Below are 18,624 nucleotides of genomic sequence, written 5' to 3'. Positions count from 1 at the left end.
AGTTCCATACTTCATGGAGCTGTTGTAGTGTTCTGCACCCTCCACCCCACCCGACGCCCCAGTGGCATGCGAGGTCATAAGGATGGGGGCCCTGGGTTGGTGTGTGCAGTTTGATTTCCTCAACCTAGAAGGTTGTCAGCTGAACGCATTTGAAAGAATGACGAAGTGAGAGGTACACAATGAAGGAGAAGCTGGGGAGGAGAACACGTGTGCTTTGGGATGGGATGAATTTTAAGGGGATCTGGGTAGACCTGTGAGGAGCCCAGGGGGGCACGGGCCTTACAAGCTGGGCTGTTAAGCGCAAGACCTGCAGTCGGACCCCCTAGCCACTCATTGGGAGAAAGGCGCTTTCTACCCTCCTAAAGAAATGCACAAGGACGATTCTGCACTGTGCTGTAGGGTCACTCTGAGGCGGAATGGACCCAAGGTCATTAAAGGGGTGTAACAGACTTGAGGCCAAGGTTCCTGGGTGGTGCCAATGGTTTGCGCCCCACTGCTGCTCTGAAGGTTGACAGTTGGAACCCCGCTTCCCCACCGCCCATGGCATCACAGAAGAAAGGCCTGGCAGTCTGCTTTCTTAAAGATTACATCCAAGAACACCAGGGCGCAGTTCCATGCACTATGTGGGGCCACGGGCATCTGAATCCACTCGATGACCACGGGTTCGTTTTCTGCTGACTTGGGAGGCAGAAGTTGGGGCTTCCGGAGTGGTAATGTCTGGGGAACGTCTCTGGAAGGAGGGCTGGCTGGTATCTGAGAGAACCGTGAAAACAGGCCGAGGTAATTAGCCACAAATCCCAGCTGTTGTCTGGGCCACCTGTATGAACTAGTGAGCGCAGGCAGGTCCTGACAGACCCGGTGCTTCCCAGGGGCTGGAGGAAGGAGGAGAGGCCGGTAGCTTCAGTGCTGCCCCAGCGGCTGACGCACCCACCCCGGGCAGCCAGCAACGATGGGCTTCTGCATGTACCTTCACCTTCACCTTCACCTTCACCTTCACCGGCACCGCCTTGGCTTCTCCTGAGTACATCGTCCTTGATTTCCTTGGAGCCGAGCGTTCTGGTGGTGTGAAAACTCTTTCACAATTTACCAAAGGAGCCTTGGTGGTACAAAGGGTTAAGTAGTGTGAGAACATTAAAGTGAAAAAGACAAATAAGGCTGACTGAGTATTACAAAGAATTTTGAGGCTGACTCCTTCAGAGGCCTCACGCCGAGAAGCCCGGACTCAAGGGCTTTTTAAGGGCAGGGACTCCGGCCGTGGTGTCTTTCATTGGCCCAGGGGGCCTGGTGAGATATTCTGCGTCCACTCCTGAAATGCGTTGCGGGTTGAACTTCTCCCAGTAAAATTCCAGGGGAAGGAGCCAGTGGGTGAGTCAGGCAGGAACTTCCCTCCCAGGGCACCTTCCCCTAATTAGTCATCTCCCCTGTGCACTGCAGCCAGCGAGGTGCCACACACACACACCACATACCACACACACACCACACACACCACACACACCACACACACCACACACACCACACACACACCACACACACACCACACACACCCCACACACACCCCACACACACCCCACACACACACCACACCCACACACACCACACCCCCCACACACACCACACACACACCCCACACACACCCCTCACACACACACCCCACACACACACCCACACCCCTCACACACACCCCACACACACCCACACCCCCCCCACACACACACCCCACACACCCACACCCCCCCACACACACCCCCCACACCCACACCCCCCCACACACCCCACACCCACCCCCACACCCCACACCCACACCCCACACCCACACCCCACACACCCCCACACCCACACCCCACACACCCCACACCCACACCCCACACACACATCCCACACCCACACCCCACACCCCACACACACACCCACACACACCCCACACCCACACACACTCCACACACACACCCCACACTCCACACACACACCCCACACTCCACACACACACCCCCCACACACACCCCACACCCCACACACACCCACCCCACACACACCCCACACCCCCACACCCACACCCACACCCCCCACACACACCCACACCCCCCCACACCCACACCCACACCCCCACACACTCCCCCCCACCCCCCCACACACTCCCCCCTGCGTCTGAAAGTTACAGATCAAGAGGCCTAGTTCAGGAAAACATTTTTCTGCTTCGGTGTGCTGGGCTCTTGAGAAGTGTGGAAGGCTGGTGGGAGGAAGAGACTAGGATTGTTTCTGGAGCGCGGTTGGTCGGGTCTGTGGACGCTCCCTGGCTGCCCCTGCCCCCAGGAAGCCGTGTGGGCTGGAGAGCCGATGGGCGTGTGATCATGCATTCACCAAATGCAATGTAAATTTCCCCCCAACAGCTGGCAACAATATGCCAATTTCGACAGAAACATACACAGAAACATTCACCAAATGCAATGTAAATTTCCCCCCAACAGCTGGCAACAATATGCCAATTTCGACAGAAACATATACACTCTGTTAATGTCTCATTTTCAGACTTTTGATCAAATGTAGGCACACAGCCCCAAGAGGTTACCTTACAAATAAATCCTGGGGTCAATTTCATCAAAACCAACGCCTGTACGACCTAAGAGTGCTGACACTGGCATGTATTTACCAGCCAGGTGCGGGGGGGCGGGGGGCGGGAGAGGGGGAGGGCAGATGTATTCTGAGTACGCTAGCATAAAAGCCACGGCTGCTGGGTTGGACTCACAGAAAGACGTGAAAGCTCATACTGTTGGCTTCAGCAAACAACACTCACAGCCTGGTTTTGTCTGCTTTCTCTGAACGAGTAGCCGCATTTCCTAACTGCTTGCCTCTCGGGCACATGACTCCTTGTGGTGTGTTCTGACTAATAGTCTCTGAACTTCTTTCTCTGTCCTTCTCCTCCGGCCGTATGTTGCTGTCTGTAGCGCTTCAGCATGGAAGGCATCTCAAATGTCATTCAGAATGGCCTCCGCCACACCTTTGGGAATGCAGGTGGAGACAAACAGGTGCCCGGTTATCCTTATTTCCCTCATTCTCTGCTTGTTGACTCTCTGGGCCAGCAAGGAGCCCGAGAGCTGCCCGTTTTGCTAATGTACTAAGACCATCACTGCACAGAAATGAGAGCTCACGATGTTTGATGGTCTTGATAATGAATGGAATGTCCCATTGCGGGGAGGGGGGAGCCTTTTCACCCCCCCTATGGACCACAGAGGAAAGGCCTTCTTAATACACGTTGCAGCGTTCCATTTCTCACGCTGCCCCACAGCCATCAACACGCTGACCTAATAAATCACATGTGCAGAAAATCTGACTGCGACAGTCACTAAATGAGGTTATCCTACGACAGTCACTGACTGCGACAGTCACTAAATGAAGTTATCCTACTCTAATTCTAAAGGCCTGAGGAACACGACCGCAGGTTGCGGGGGAGGAAAGCCAGATGTTATCTTTCAGACGGAAGTTCGGATAGCGCTAGGACCACATGTTGAGCATGGATGCACATCTAGAAAATGTCGAAGTGGCGGACAGAAATGTCTCGCTTCCTCTTACTAAATGAAATGCACGTGTTTTAAATTACACGACAGGTAGCCAACTTAAAGCCATTGTTGAGAGGCAGTTGGGAATGTATAGAGAATATTTCACTTCGCTTTTTAGTGGCCTCCTGGCCTGAACGTTTCCGGACCCTCGTGAAGCATGGCCACACATTTCCCTTAGAAAGCGGGCTGAGCATTAGCTTTCACCGCTTGCAGTTTCGGGTCCAACGGAAGACGGAGTGAGCTGGGGCTTCAGCGGAAATCGAGGCGGTGCTCGAATGTTCTTTTCGGCACTGAGTCTGGAGTCCGGACTCAGTCGAGCTCTTACTGTAGAGGGAGAGAGGATCAGTAGGAAAGACAGGGGTGAAGCGGGCGGACATTCCCAGCCCAGATGGGTCCCACGAACAGCAGCCCGAGCTTCCCTTTGCTCTCCCGGGCTCTCACCCCCACACGATGGCAAAACCCCTGCCAGCGGGTCCTGCACCGGGGAGTCGGGTAGGGAGGCCCGCAAGCAGGGGCTGAGAGCACACGGGCCAGACCAAGGCTTCCTGATGCTTCTCAGGTGCCTGGCACACCGGCCCCGATCACTTTGCTGTTCTTGGTCAAGAAGCCCATCTGTTACGTAATGAGGGCTTCTTTGAAGTCTGCACTGGAAAGATTCCCAGAAGAGAACGGTTGGACTGCTTTTCAGGATCTGCCCTCCAGTTGTCCTTAAGCCACCGTCTTGATTGTGGGGTTTGTCCCCTCACCGAGGAGTAGGGTAGAGCTGCTCGGCAGGGCGTGCTAAGGGCTGAGTAAAGACTGTCCGGATGGCAGCTAAAAACCCGCAGATCTCCAGATGCGCCCCTGCAACTGGCTCCACCCAGTGCGCATCTTTTTTCGGTGGTAGGAATAGGCGAATCTGGACACGAATGTTTGGCGTAGAGGCTTATGAGCTGCAGTTGCCAGAGAGCTAGAACTCCGAGGAAGTATTGTTGGCCTCCATTTGACACGCAGCTCGTCACGACCAGGCCCCTGCAGGCCATTCCTTCCTGGCCCGTCCCTCCTTTCCTTTAAGACCTGCAAGCGTTTATAACGACCCCCATGGGAATCTAAAACAGTAGCCATCATCATGCTCCTCTAAAACGTATGAAAGACTAGGTGCGTCAGCTCTTGGGGGAAGCTGCTGGGTGTTTGAGAGCGGCAGGTTATTCATGGGAGCAGTTTGCTCAAGCAGCGTGATAAGGGACTGCAGGAGAGCTCAGCTGTTGGGAATGATCGTGCTGGCAGAGCTGTTACAAGGATGTTTTTAGGTTTAATAGCGTTTTTTTAATGTGCTGAAAAGAGGCAGGTAGCCTGCTAGACTACGGCTTCATTTAAAAAATGAACAAATTGAGCAAGTCATTCTCAGACCTAGCCTTGTGAAATTCTCAACAATGAAACATGAAAGAGTAGGGGGGGATTAGGTTGTTTACGTGGGCTTGTTTACACAGGTAGAAGTGATTCAAAGGGAGGAACATAGCTCTCAGGGAATTCCTACCTGTATTCTTCTCCCCCCTCCCCCTAGTCTCATGCCCACAGTAGCTCCTCTTTCAGGTTCTAGTATTGACCTTCTAATAACTGTCTCAAAGTTTTCACAGCTAGAGCCATTCAGATGTCAGTGACACTGCATTTGTTCTTCCCTTGGCAGTACCTGACCACAGTCATCCCTTATGAGAAGAAGAGCGGGCCGCCGTCCGTTGAGGATCTTCAGATTCTAACAAAAAGTGAGCACAGACCCCAACGGGCGCCTTCCTCACGCGCGGATCCCGAATCACCCAGTCTCAGTGGCCTGACTGCGTCGGGGTTATTGTTTGTCTTGTTTTCTCAGGGTGGGACACTACGTGATGTGTCTCTGTGTAGTATGGAACCGTGAGTGGCTGGGCCACTGAGCACTGCATTCATGTGGCAATGACTGTATTCTCCTCTGGTTCCCTGATTGGAATATGTACGGCATATGGACTAAAATTTGGGGGCGAGCGGGGGTATGCTAACGTGGTTCTCTGTCATTTGTACTAATGCACAGATTTATCCGCTTAATGCTAAGGCAGTTTGTGGATATTATATGCAGATGATGGTTAGTAGATGAATAGGAACGGGCTCGGGAAGAATGGCTGAAATGGGTCGGATTGTGTTCCCCTGGAATGTTCCAAGTTTTCAGTCCTAGTGGCTATACTTGTGGATGAAATCTTGGTGAGGAATAGGGCATTTCCTGATGCTCACGGGGCGTGTTAGTGCAGGATGCATTTTAAGCGAGTCAGTTTTGAAATATGGAAAGAGCAGATTAGGTACAGAGGTAAGCAAGGATTAATTGGGGCAGAGAGAGGCCACACCACAAGCACCTCACTGAGAAACGAAGGCACAGAAACTGGAGCGACTAGGATTTTCCCCAGAGCAGAAGGGAACATGGGGAGCACGTGGGTATGCCTTCCCCTGGAGCTAGCGCCCTGGATTCAGACTAATAAGCCTCCTAAGCTATGATGTATCTCTGTCACAGAAGCAATAACAAACTGTCAAACTAAAACACTCTCATTGTTTATGATTGTAGAACCCGAGGTAGCAGTTCTAAGTAGAACCTAAGTTGAGAGTAATGTTTGATAAGCATTCATTCAGTAAATACTTACTGGGATACTCTGTGCCAGGCCCGTTCAGGGCATGGATCATACTTCACTGAGCAAAGCAGATGATGATACATTTTAAAGATATAGTTGTCCCCGAGCTGGCAACTTTAAATAATTTGTTAGGTTTAAGTGTGCATTATGGTAACCATTTCATATGCGAATGTCACAAATGAGCCCTGAGCTCTGTCTCCATTACTGGGACACCGTTGGCAGTCCCCTATCGAGCACAGTGAAAAATGAGGACAAACACAATTGCTCTGCTCACACTGCGCGGTCACCGAGGCGAGAGCTGGACAGTGAATAAGGCACCCCCCCCCCCATGCATTTGCATGGTGGTGTCAGCGGAGACCATTGAAAGCATAATGGAAAGTTGAATCATTAATGGAGCGAAAGCCCTGTTTCTAATTAGGATTACTTCCACAAGTCTGACACTTATTTTGAGGGGAAAGAGTTCAACCCAAAGCGCTGATTGAATAGGTTCTTTATAATTTCAATTTAGGAACCCTGGTGGTGCCAGAGTTGGCAGTTTGAAACCACCAGCTGCTCCACCGGAGAAAGACTGGGTTTTCCACTCCTACGGACAGTATCGGAATCCCACAGGGGGTTGCCGTGAGTCCACGCCGACTTGATGGCCCTGGATTTGGGGGAGAGTTCATTTTATCATTTCAAATATTTGTGAGAACTGCTAATGAAGAGGGAGCCTGCTGGGCTTTTATATGGAATTAGGGAGAAATCTACTACATGATTGGAAGCAGAAGTACCGAGTCCTCCAGCAAGGGCCTGCAATCTCGCTGCAAGGCCAGGGATGGACGCTGAGGCCGCAGCCTCAGGTGAGGAGACGAGCCGTGGTCGAGCAAGGCGTCCTGCTTCACGGCCCCAGGAAACACAGGCTGATTCTGAGTGCCGTCTTCGGATGGACACAGTTTGGAATCTCTGATTGTCTTTGGGTGAATGGGTGTACAAGAGGCCTTCAGAAAGTTCATGGGGAAATAGGCTTGAAAGAGAAGGGAATTTTTCACAAACTTTCAGAAGTCCCCTCAGATGGATAGTATGCAAATGAACCACCTCTTTCACCGGGCTCACAGCTTAAACTTTTGAGACAATAGAGGGAAGGCAGTACGTGGCTGGAAAGTGAAAACGGGTTACGTCCTGAAAACTCTGGGGGAGTCCAACTTCTGCCACTGCCACCCAGGGACGTGAGCATAAGGAGAGGCCCCACGGAGCCCCCGCTGTGTTGACGGGTGCGGGGCCGTGAGTTATCCAGCCAAGCCTCTACCTCCCACCAAAAGACCTTTCCCCGGCTGCTTCTGGTAAGCAGATGGGGGGGAAGATATGATAGAATTCACCCGTGAGCAATTATGAACAGGCTCCTGAGTGCTATCCGGTTGCATATCAAACGGACCCTCTGAGAGCAGGAGTACCTGCCCTGAACCAGAGGTGTCTGCTCAGCGACCCTCCTGGGTCCAGATGACAGCTACAGCCTCAGGGCAGCAGCAGCAGACCCGGGAGCCAGAGCATGGAATGGCATGGCAGGCTTCTTGGCCCATGGAGCAAGTGGCGTAGAGCGCTTTCCTGCAGGAGGCTGGGTTGTGGAGTGGGGTGTCTCTGGGCACTTAATTGGGGAAGTTGGACTTGCTGACCCACAGAAGTGGAGCTGAGTGCCTGCAGGCGGAGGCTTCCTGGAGTGGGCGCCTCCGGGCACGCCATTCCGGGAGCTGACCCATGGAATGCTTTGGGTGGAGGCTGACAACAGAGGGGTGTGCCCCTTTGGGCATTTATTAATAGACTGACATCTTGGTAATATGTCTTGGCGAAAAACAACTTCCCTGAACATTTCTTATCGACATTACAATTTGTTAATGTTCTCAATCCACTCTTCAATCAGGAATTGTGTGTGTTTGGGTGGCCACTAGGTGGTAGAACCCAGAGAGAACAAGTAGGGAGGGAAATCCGAGAACATTAGCGAAGTCAGCAGCATGGAGATGGCACCATCCTCGGGACTGCTGCTGGAGGGAGCCTCCACGTGCTATTGTTAGTCATTGAGTGACTAACTGTAAGGTTATCAGTTCAAACCCTCCAGCCTCCCCAATGGAGAAAGAGGAGGCTGTCTGCTCCTGTGACGATTTACCGTCTCAAACCTATCTAGGGTCACTCTGGGTCTGAATCAACAAGATGGCTGTGAGATTTCAGGTACTAATGATGTCAATAATTATAGCTAATCTTTAACCTAGGATATTCTCGGAACCAAGGCAGTACTACCGATGCTCATGTAAATTAGTAACTTACTCTTAACGGCAAGGCGTTGAGGCAAGTCTAATTTTTATTGCCATTCCTCAGATTAGGCTCTTGGTATACAAGGCGGTTCAGTCACTTGCTCAAAGCCACATGACTCAGGAGGGTCACGGCCAGGGTGTAAAGAGAAGCGCTGACGTGGCAGGTCGGCTGTCTGTCTATGCCGCTGTCGGCTGTTCTTCCACAGTACCCTGGAGGAAGAAGTGCAGTGTGCTTTGGGGCCTCCTAGGCTGACGGATGTGTTGAAGCAGCTCTGACTCATAGCAGCCCCCTCTGTAAGCAGATCTAAACGCTGTCTGCTCCCGAAACTTCCTGCCAGTTGTTGGTGCAGCCACTGTGTCCCTCGCTATCTCATGGAGGACCCACCTCCTTTCTCTGTCCCTCTGCTGCATCAAGCATGAGAGCCTTCCTTCTCCAGGGACAAATCTCTCTGGTGATCTGTCCAACCTGTGTGAGATCAAGTCTGGCCGTCCCTTTTAAAGAGCATCCTGGCTGTCCTTCCTCCTAGACAGATTAGCTTCATCACTTGGCAGCCCATAGCATCGTTAATGTTGTTCACCAAGACCTTGACGCACATGCATCCTCCCTCTTTCTGTTTTCCCTGTCTGTTGCCCAGCTTTCCTAGGCGCTTGAGGCGATTGAAAAGACCATGGCTGGGTCAGGGTCAGGGGAGCTTAGTCCCTCAGAGCGACATCTTTGCTTTGTAGCACTTTAAAAGAAGTGATTGGCCCCCTGGTCTGTATTTTATTTTGTAACCACTGGAACCATGAGTGGAGCCCTGGTGGCGTAGTGGTTAGGTGTTGGGCTGCCAGCTGCAAGAGCGGCAGTTCAAAACCACTGTCTGCTCCTCGGGAGGAGGACTGAGCCTTTTATACCATCAAGAGTTACAGCCTTGGAAACAGGCAGGGCCGGTCTGCACTGCCCTGTCCTGTGAGCCCACATGGACTCGACGGCAGTGCGAACGATTGGAGTGTTTCCAGTGTGTTTTTACAGAGAAGATGACATTTGTCAGACATTCCTTTCAGGATGAGCCTAACTCACCCAGGCCCCCCCAGAGCAGTGTCACAGCCACGCGCCCTCACGGGACTCTCTGACACATGGTATTGCCCATGGGGAAGCCCTCCATCCGGTCTTTTAGGCTGCCATCTCGCTGGGAGCACATGGCCAGGCCCTTTCTGCCTTAGAACCGCTGGGTGAGCTTGAACCGCGAGCCTTGCTGTTTTTAAGCCAGTGCTTCGGCAGCATGAAAGGAGCAACTGGCCTGGCAGGTGGGTGCTGCCTCATGGGATTCTGTTTTTTAAAGTTATTTTAATTTTGATCTTTAAGACTTTTTAGTTTCCTGACCAGGCTGAGAGCGATGCTCTTTGAAGAGGGTCTCAAACTGCCCGCGGAGCAGGTGCTGTGGACTTTGAAGTCAGGGCAGGACCTCCATGTTCCCGTCCCGTCCTCTCCTCGGGGCCTTTTCAGCCACCTTAAAGCTGGTCCTTGAACAAGACAGAGTCCAGGGCGCTCACTCCCTCGGCCCGTGGAAAACCAAGTGCCTCACTTTGACTCTCGGAAGCCTCACTAGGAATCGCTAACGATTGACTGGGCCCTTCGTGATACCCTGTCGCCGACCACCACAGGCTCTATCTGTGGCTGGTAGACGGCACCCACGGAAGAGCGCATTCTCGCCGCAGGAGCCAAAGGGACCCCACCCACGTGGGAGGTCACAGGCCTGGCCTCGCTGCAGCCAGGGCTTCATTTCTGCTTTCCGTCCCTTTTGAAACGGCAGGCCGCCTCAGTCCAGAGTCCAGAGGTGACGCATTCCTTCCAGTGGTTCTTGGGGTTTTTCTCTGCGGCACCCCCAGTGGCCTCGGGGCGGGGCCGCCGTGCTGTGCCAGGGATCGGTTCTGAATGAGGACATGAGAGCTGCCAGGGACCCCTGGTTCGTGAGCCACCGCCAGGCCGGGAGGAGCGGCTCACGCCCCGATGGTTGGCTCCACAGCGTTTGGGAAAAAATAAAGAAAAAGTCCAGGTGTACGTGAACTTGCCACAGCTCAACCCCCGGTTCTCAGGCCTTCGTTCTTGTACTAAGTGTCCTCCGTAGAGTCCGCCAGTGCATGCATGAACTGGAGTACCGCAGAATAGAGGTTAGACTGAAATACGCTTTGTAACCTACATCCTCTGATTTCCAGTTCTTCACGCCATGAAGGAGGACAGTGGAAAAGTCCCCAGCTTGTTGACGGATTATATACTGAAAGGTGAGTCCCGGCATGCTGCGCGTGCCTGGGGGACAAGTCCTGATTGGTCGGTCACCCCACCAGGTTAGTAGCAGATTACATGTAGCTGAGACCAAACAGCCACTTCTCCGCGCACGTGTCAGTGACAGGAGATCTTGGGGACCTCGTCTGTCCACCGTAGGACAAGTGATGGTTTTATAAAATTCAAGCTCCTTTTGAGGCCCTGGGATGGAAATAATTTCTAGGACCACATTTGAAACATTGCAGAAGATGGAGGACGGCCATTAGTAGGGTTGGGGAGGGTGGCTGTGGCTGTGTGTGGACCGCCCCGGCCGTGGCAGTATTCCCTGTACTGTGTGTGGGACAAGAAGGGAGACAGGAGAGCCGGGGCCACTGGGAGCCGGGGCCACTGGGAGCCGGGGCCACTGGGAGCCGGGGCCACTGGGAGCCGGGGCCACTGGGAGCCGGGGCCACTGGGAGCCGGGGCCACTGGGAGCCGGGGCCACTGGGAGCCGGGGCCACTGGGAGCCGGGGCCACTGGGAGCCGGGGCCACTGGGAGCCGGGGCCACTGGGAGCCGGGGCCACTGGGAGCCGGGGCCACTGGGAGCCGGGGCCACTGGGAGCCGGGGCCACTGGGAGCCGGGGCCACTGGGAGCCGGGGCCACTGGGAGCCGGGGCCACTGGGAGCCGGGGCCACTGGGAGCCGGGGCCACTGGGAGCCGGGGCCACTGGGAGCCGGGGCCACTGGGAGCCGGGGCCACTGGGAGCCGGGGCCACTGGGAGCCGGGGCCACTGGGAGCCGGGGCCACTGGGAGCCGGGGCCACTGGGAGCCGGGGCCACTGGGAGCCGGGGCCACTGGGAGCCGGGCTGCACAGGATGGAAGCGGTGATCAGAGTCGGAGACCATCTGAGGAACGGATGGGGCCAATTCCTTTGCTGAGCTGAGGGCAGACGTCGGAGGCCAGGGGATTGAAGAACTCAATTAGAGAGAAAGTAATTAATTCCCCATGGGGCGAGGGAGGCGGGCAGGGGGGATGAATAGGGGATTTTTGTCTCGTTTCCTTTAGGCATCATCTTTGCAGAACATTACAAATGGCCTCTCACAGTATTTAATCCAATGCTGAGAACCTTCCAGGTCTGGTGGCCCCCCGCGACTCGGGGTGCTCAGTCCTTGCCGTCAAAGTTGTCAGCGAAGCACAAGAAAGGTTGGGGCGTATTAGCTGTTGGACGCCCCACCGCTCCACCGGCAGGGAAGCTCAGTAGCACGCCCTGGGCTGACTGGGGTAACTTCAGAGCACAGGACCTGTAAGAGATTGGTGCTAGCCACCAGTGGGTTCACACGGCTAGGAGAGACTGACTTGACCACCCATTTTGTAAGCTGCATCCCTCCCCCATGGCATTCTGGGTTGTTTTACACCTGACGTTTGCTTTTGTGTTGTGCTAGCACTGGTATGAAAGCTGGATTGTTCTGAGGTTGGTTCTTCTAGTGATGAGACGGGACTGAAATATGAACATAAAGCACATGTCTTCAGTTTCAATTACACTGGGTCCCGAGGGCACTGTCACGAGGGCCAGAGACAGGTGGAGCTTCTGAGGCGTTTCGCTAATGATTTCTATCTGACTGCGGGAAGCCTATCATGACTCTGAAAGCAGAGGGGCCTGGGGGATAGGGCTTCGATTCTTCATTCCAACCCGCCCCATCGACCTGCTCTGCCTGCGGCGGGGAAGCAGCCCCACATGCTCAGGCCCTGGTCCTTCCAGCCAGCCCAGCTCTCTGGCTGTGCCTGCTTCTGAGCGCTGTCTGGCTGCGTGCTGTGCCCCGGCTTTGCATCGCAAGGACTGGGTGGAAAGGATGCCGTCTGAGGGCGTAGGACTGAAGCACAGCTACTACTGGCTGAAAGGCTGGAGATGCAAATCCCCCTGGAGGCCTCTTGGAAGAAAGGCCTGGGGATCTACTTTTTGTAAAGTCAATGAACGCCCCTGTCTGCCCTGACACTCACGAGGTCTTTGTGAGTTGGAGCTGGCTTGATGACAGTTGGCTTGTAAGAAATAATTACAGATGGGGCTGTGGAGGGGCATTGAAAATGCTCTTTCCCACCCATCCTGGGAATCCACAGCCATTGAAGTGCATGCTCCTCCTCTTCCGTGGGGACAAGTAATGACACTTTGCCTGGTGCTGGGGGCGTGTCACTCCAGGAGTGAATTTCCTCTCCCTTTCTGTGTTGAACCCTGGGCTGCCTAAAGACTTCATCTTTGTTCTAATGCGAAGTGGGAAGTGAAAGAAGGTAGACCAGCGGTTGCATGTGGCCTGGGAAGGATTAGGTGGGGCTAATGGAGGCTGCTTTCACCCAAGTAATGATCCCAGCCCATCACAGTCGGCTGCCTCCCTGGTCTCCAGCAGGCACACACATGTTGGCAGAGACACGCACCCTTCTTTGACTTCAACAGAGAGCCTGTCTGCTGTGTGACAGGCCTTCCCTCTTTAGGCGGTGTCCTGAGACAGCCATTTTTTGGGTATCATTTCTGGAAACTTTTAAAACCATTAAAAAATTGCTACTACACGTAGGTCCTTTCACGAATGTTTTAGTTGTCATTTCTTACTGGTTTTATAATAAACATTTGAAAATGTCTATGAAACAAAATAGTGTGTATAAAGGCATAGGAAGAGGTGTATGAACTTCCTAAACGTTTTCTTTGTCGTCTTCTAGTGCTGTGCCCCACATAGAGCGACATCAGGCCTGGAGCAGCTTCACCCTCCGTGGACCGCGAGCCTGGGCTTCTGTAGTGTAACCTTGGAAGTGGAGCACCACCGCCTGCCTGCCTGCCTGCCACCGCCACAGCACCTATGGACTTGCGACTTCAGTATTAGTATTAAGATCACGATTCCTATTGTTTATGTTCGAGAGTCAAGAAACATGGCACTCTTTTGAAGTCTCAAACTGGTCTTTGTTAAATCTATGACTCACCTGGGATCCCTCTTCTCTGTCTCAGTAGTCAGTGGGGAGTGATCTTCATGGTGCGTGTGCAAGTCTAGTTTCCATTAACTGGCAGTATGTTCATTTGAGTTTTTACAGGTTCCTAGGTCGCATGCACTAGACTAAAGCATGGTGGGTTGATACTCTCTTCAGGGGTGGCAGGAACCCACAGATGTCTATAGAGGAGACTCGCCAGTGTATACATTACCGACCAGTATTACCTGGGGACAAATGGACACCTTGAATGTTCCGGAAGGAGTGAGCCTGGAGGGTGCATTACCCATGCCATCAGAGAAGACCGCCTGCTGCTTCTTGCTGCTGGTCCAGTTCCTAACCATGACGTTGCGTTGCTTTCAGAAACCTGTGTGGACTTCAGGTGTGTAATCAGCTCATGTCTCCGTGAAGTGTATTATGAGAGGAGTGTGTATCCTTTACGGTGCTTAAGAATCTGCTAAGGGGAAGCGTTGTCGTCCGACCCCTCCTGTTTTGTTTTATGATGCTTCTTTCTAAAATACTAGTTCTGGAAAGCTGCTCGTGGATCTAACTAAACACTTTGTACTGGCTCTAATCATGTGTCATTTAATACATGTACCAAAAAACAAGTGCCTCATGTGTTGGCTGTATTCTATGACTTTAGCGTGCACCAACCCCATGCAGTCTGCTACCACAGCCAGGGGATCCGTTCGGTCAGCAGGGGAGAGGCGCTAGCCCGTTGCAGTTGCTTTGGCGTGCTGGTCCTGGTGCTGGTGGCACGGAGCAGTGCTGACGAGCTACGGGCGCCTTCTCTCCCCCTGACTTGAGTGCGTGTGGGAATTGGTGTCCAGGGGCTTCTTAAATTCCACTTCAGCATCCGGGACCCGATGGAGATCACATTCCTTGCTCTCCTCCGTCACTTGGACACCATGACTGTGAAGGGACCCGTTTGAGGCTGGGGGGCCAGCCGTTACCTGAGAAGCGGGGGATCTGAGAGGGTTTCCCTGTTTTAACTGTCTTCGTTGAAGGTGAGAACATGACATGATTTTGCTCCTCCCCCATGAAATGATAACACATACTTACACTAAAGAATCTACCTTCATTTGTACATTTTTGCCCATTGTATCTGGAGATATGCAGAGTAGGGATGTACTACAAGAAGTCATTGCAGGGTGTTTTTTTTGGGGGGGGGGGGGCGGAGACGTAACACTTATCTCTCATGGTTCCTTAAATTGATAGTTTAACAAGTGTTTGCAAATAGACCCACTTCTTCCCTATCGAAAAGACTGCCTCGTCATTAGGTTACTCATTTTACCTGGCACCCTTTTTCTTCCTTGGCAGTAAAACACCAGGGCTTCCCACCACAACCCTTGTTCCCGAACAGATTCCTTTGGACTTTGGTGACTGATACAGAAGCCCCGCCCCACTTCCCTTCTCTTGAGGCAGCATCCGACTGACAGCTCGCACCACAGAAGGAACCTTCCAAGGCACACCGTGTGACTTCGATTCAAAACGTTTATTTGCCTGCCGCCAACCAAATTGCAAGTAGTCCCCGTACAGCTGTGTGTGCTGTTTTCAAGCAAAGCAAACTGTAGAACTACACTGCACTCCAAGTGCCATAGATCTATTTTATTTTTCAGGAAATTATATTTGTTTTTCTTTTACAAGAGCACAACAGGAACCAAAGTCAGAGTAATAGATACAGCACTCAGAATAAATCATATCTTTAAAATAATAAAAAAAATTTACACCTTGTCCTATGTCCTGTTAGTATTTTCATAATACGGCCATGATTTTTGAAAAACAAAAAGCAAGCATTTACACCTTTTTTTGGATACAGACTTTTTATGCCAGGAATGGGTTAATTGTCAACAAAATTTTATACTAATCAGGCTGATGTAAATCTATTTGGTAACAAACCAACAAATTTTATTTTGGAAATAGATAAAAATATTGCCCCTTGATAATAAATCTTTTTCTCCTTTGAAGCAAACAGCTAGAACACCTTTTTCTTTTTCTTTTGATATCCTAAGACAAAAAAATGGTTAATCTTCAGATTAATAAATTAGGTCATTATAGTAATAAATTAATTTTTTTTAAAGTTCAGCAACCTCTGTCCAAGTATTTACAACAATACTTGAAAGTTCCTTTACAAAACAGAACACATTTTCTTTTCACATTAAGCATACTGGGTATCTGTGTCTTTCACAACAAGCATTTTTTAAAAAGAAAAATCAATGCACAAATGGGTAATCAGTATAAAAGTGCTAAGAGCTGTTTGGAAAGTTTATAATACACAGTCAGAGTGATACTTGAGGCAAACAAACTTCCAGCTTACTGTGGATAATATTCCAGTAGTTTCAAACAGTTGTTTGGAAAAAAACAAAAATAATAAATCCAGGAGCTGATTAGTGATGCAGACAGACTGCTATCAATGTCTCTGGCCAGTGAGCAAATTGAAAACCAACTGAAAGGGAAGCCAAGTGAGGCAGGACTAAACAACGTACTACCTTCTCTGGAGCAGGTGCCGTGCTGGTTAAGGCGTGCGCGCGCACAGACACACTGCGCTGGAGGTGAGTCTATGTACACAACCACTCACACACCTTTCTGATCACACTGCAGGCAGAATCCCATGTGTTCTGCGAAAATCTGTGAAAGCCTGGTTCTCTGTTCTGGTTAAAATCTCATAAAAATACATTCAACAGGAAAACATAAAATTGCGTGTGTATAAATATAGATGCGTGTATGTATATATGTGTACATATACACACACACTTGCTTTTCTGAAGCATAACAGTTACATAAATATTCCCATAATTGCTACAGTTTAAAGAGGCAGAGTTATTTTTGCGCTTCAACAAAGGTGCTTTAATAATACACAATTAAAATGAAGTAGCTTCTATTTTGTAGAATCAGTAATATAATAAGGAAAAAAAATCCCAATTTTTTTTTAAAGTTTCTTCGTAAGCTAGAGCTTCCATATAAACTCTGAACCACCACCATGAGGAGAGAACAAAGCAACACCACGCGTGGAGGGGAGCAGAGAGCTGTGCTCACCTCCAGAAGTGCCTTCCGGCCCGCATTCATTGGCTGACCCTGCTAGGAACTGGCTGATTGGCTTGGAATGAAAAACAAAAACGAAACAAAAAGCAGCAAAAAGTATAACTATATTCCTAAGAACCCGCTTTCGGGAAATTTGGCTCTTGCATTTCCCTTGCTTCCTCACTGCAGTCGTGCCCGCAGAGCCAAGACACCTGTGGCTTCAGACCTGGGATGGCTATTGGGAGGCTCTGCCACGCCTTCCGTCCTTCTAAGGTGGTTGCGGCGGCTGGAAGGCCAGCCCTGTGTGCGCGTCTCCAGCCCTGTGTGCGAGTCTCCAGCCCTGTGTGCGAGTCTCCCGATCTTGGCAGCAACCCCTACGACTGGACTCTGGCGCAGCAGGGAAAGACCCGCCCTCGGATGCTGGGCCGGTGAGCTGCTTTTCCGTTCCTGGATTTCTCCCCGAGCCAAGCTGACCAATCTGTCTTCCCAACACCACCCGCCCACCCGTTTCCCCAACCAAACTCCACTGCCCCCGCCCCAAATATCTCTACAGCTATATTACAGGCAAATAGATCTGAGCAACTTTACAAACTTTGGTTCTAAGAAAACACTTGGTCAAGTTATCTTGCGGGAGAGTGGGAATGCTTGTTCTGCACGTGGCCGCTGACAGCCATCCCAGGGAGGCCTCCGCGCTTTACACCGAGTCACTATCCCATACAATCCACTAAGCAAGTGCACAACCCCTACTTTACTTTTAAGAGCAGATTTCGTCGTTTGCTGTCTGTCAAAAAGCTTGTCTCGGCCCTTCACACCGTCTGGTAGAAATTGTCTGCCTGTAGGTGGTTCTGTTTTTGCATGCTGTAGAAGCCGCTGAATCGTGCATCGGGCTCCGCGATTCTCAGCATTCTCTGGGAACTGTCCACCTGGACTCGGGTTCCTTTCTTGCAGTCCACCGATACCAGCTGATTATTGAGGGAAGATGGCTATTTAATGAGAGGAAGAGAGATCACGGAGTTAGCTATGTTGTTGTTTTATCTCTTCCAGAGGAACAGTGAGGTGACCCCTCTGCGGTGCACTGGTCTGTCCAGGTCAGCCTGAGCCCATGCTGTTCCAGGCCCCTTCAGGAGGGCACTGGCAAGCTGCAGTGACAGGTAGAGGGCGTGGGCAGAGGAGCATGGAGGAGATGCGTGTCTCAGAGGGCAGAGGGCTGATTTTAAAGCGAGGGGTGCTTTTTAATCTCCGAGACAATGGTCGGGCCTTCAAGGTGGGCCAAGCATTGCACCCAATTACAAGTTACTTCTCCTGGCTGTGGGCTGTTGGGATAGCCGGCATGTGCCCAGCACGGAGACTGTGCCCAGGTCATTTGAAACCTTTAAAGCAGATCCTGAAAATTGGGGGCCTTGCAAGGTCAGCCTTCATTAACGTAATGGATGATGGATGATTCACCCAGTGATTGATCCAGCCCCAGGCAAACATACATTTGAGAGCTTCAGGGTGAGGGGCACTCGAGGCTACAAAGAATAAAGTAAACTGAACATATCACACATGGACTAACTCAAAAGGGACCAAATGATTTTGAAGGGAATATAAGAATCCAGGCTTGCCTAATCAACATCTGTTAGGGGCAGTACCTTGGTTGGTGTCCGATACCAGCAGAGCAGTGGTACCCACTGCTTCTTCTGGTTGACAAGCAGAAATGCTACGATAAGGGAAAGGCAGATGATGACGGGGACCACGACCGAGGTGATGGAGTCCAGCGCCGACTCTCCACTTTGGGGCAGCCTGTTGTTCTCTCTGTAATCCACCTGGAGGTGACCCATGTCTAGGACAGAGGCGGGAAATGTACACGCATTTACAATCTGAACCAGGACCTTTCAGGGGTGTTTTAATTACATGGCAAATAGTGATCAGCAGCTTGATTTTATTGCC

The 18,624-nt window shown here is 51.6% G+C and overlaps 2 protein-coding genes across 8 annotated transcripts in view; one reads left to right on the top strand and one right to left on the bottom strand.

Moving 5' to 3' along the window:
• Positions 1 to 16,049, top strand: part of FEZ2 (fasciculation and elongation protein zeta 2) — a 63,896-nt gene extending 47,847 nt beyond the window's left edge. Inside the window, exons 6-9 of one of the 2 annotated variants that reach the window (XM_075535938.1) lie at positions 2,943 to 3,023; positions 5,221 to 5,296; positions 10,660 to 10,725; positions 13,414 to 16,049. In XM_075535938.1, the coding sequence (XP_075392053.1) occupies positions 2,943 to 3,023; positions 5,221 to 5,296; positions 10,660 to 10,725; positions 13,414 to 13,430 (240 nt within the window). In that variant the 3' untranslated portion in view covers positions 13,431 to 16,049. The remainder of the gene's footprint in view (positions 1 to 2,942; positions 3,024 to 5,220; positions 5,297 to 10,659; positions 10,726 to 13,413) is intronic. The other variant, XM_075535939.1, reaches the window with a different exon arrangement.
• CRIM1 (cysteine rich transmembrane BMP regulator 1) overlaps positions 15,155 to 18,624 on the bottom strand; it is a 228,893-nt gene continuing 225,423 nt past the window's right edge. For all 6 annotated transcript variants that reach the window (XM_075535936.1, XM_075535932.1, XM_075535934.1 and 3 more), the window contains 2 exons: positions 18,327 to 18,517; positions 15,155 to 17,678 (listed from right to left, as the gene is read on the bottom strand). In XM_075535936.1, coding sequence (XP_075392051.1) covers positions 17,502 to 17,678; positions 18,327 to 18,517 — 368 coding nt within the window. In that variant the 3' untranslated portion in view covers positions 15,155 to 17,501. The remainder of the gene's footprint in view (positions 17,679 to 18,326; positions 18,518 to 18,624) is intronic.

Source organism: Tenrec ecaudatus, chromosome 17 (assembly GCF_050624435.1).
Source record: "Tenrec ecaudatus isolate mTenEca1 chromosome 17, mTenEca1.hap1, whole genome shotgun sequence".
In the NCBI taxonomy this organism is placed as follows: domain Eukaryota; kingdom Metazoa; phylum Chordata; class Mammalia; order Afrosoricida; family Tenrecidae; genus Tenrec; species Tenrec ecaudatus.
This window is presented reverse-complemented; position numbering and strand designations above follow the sequence as displayed.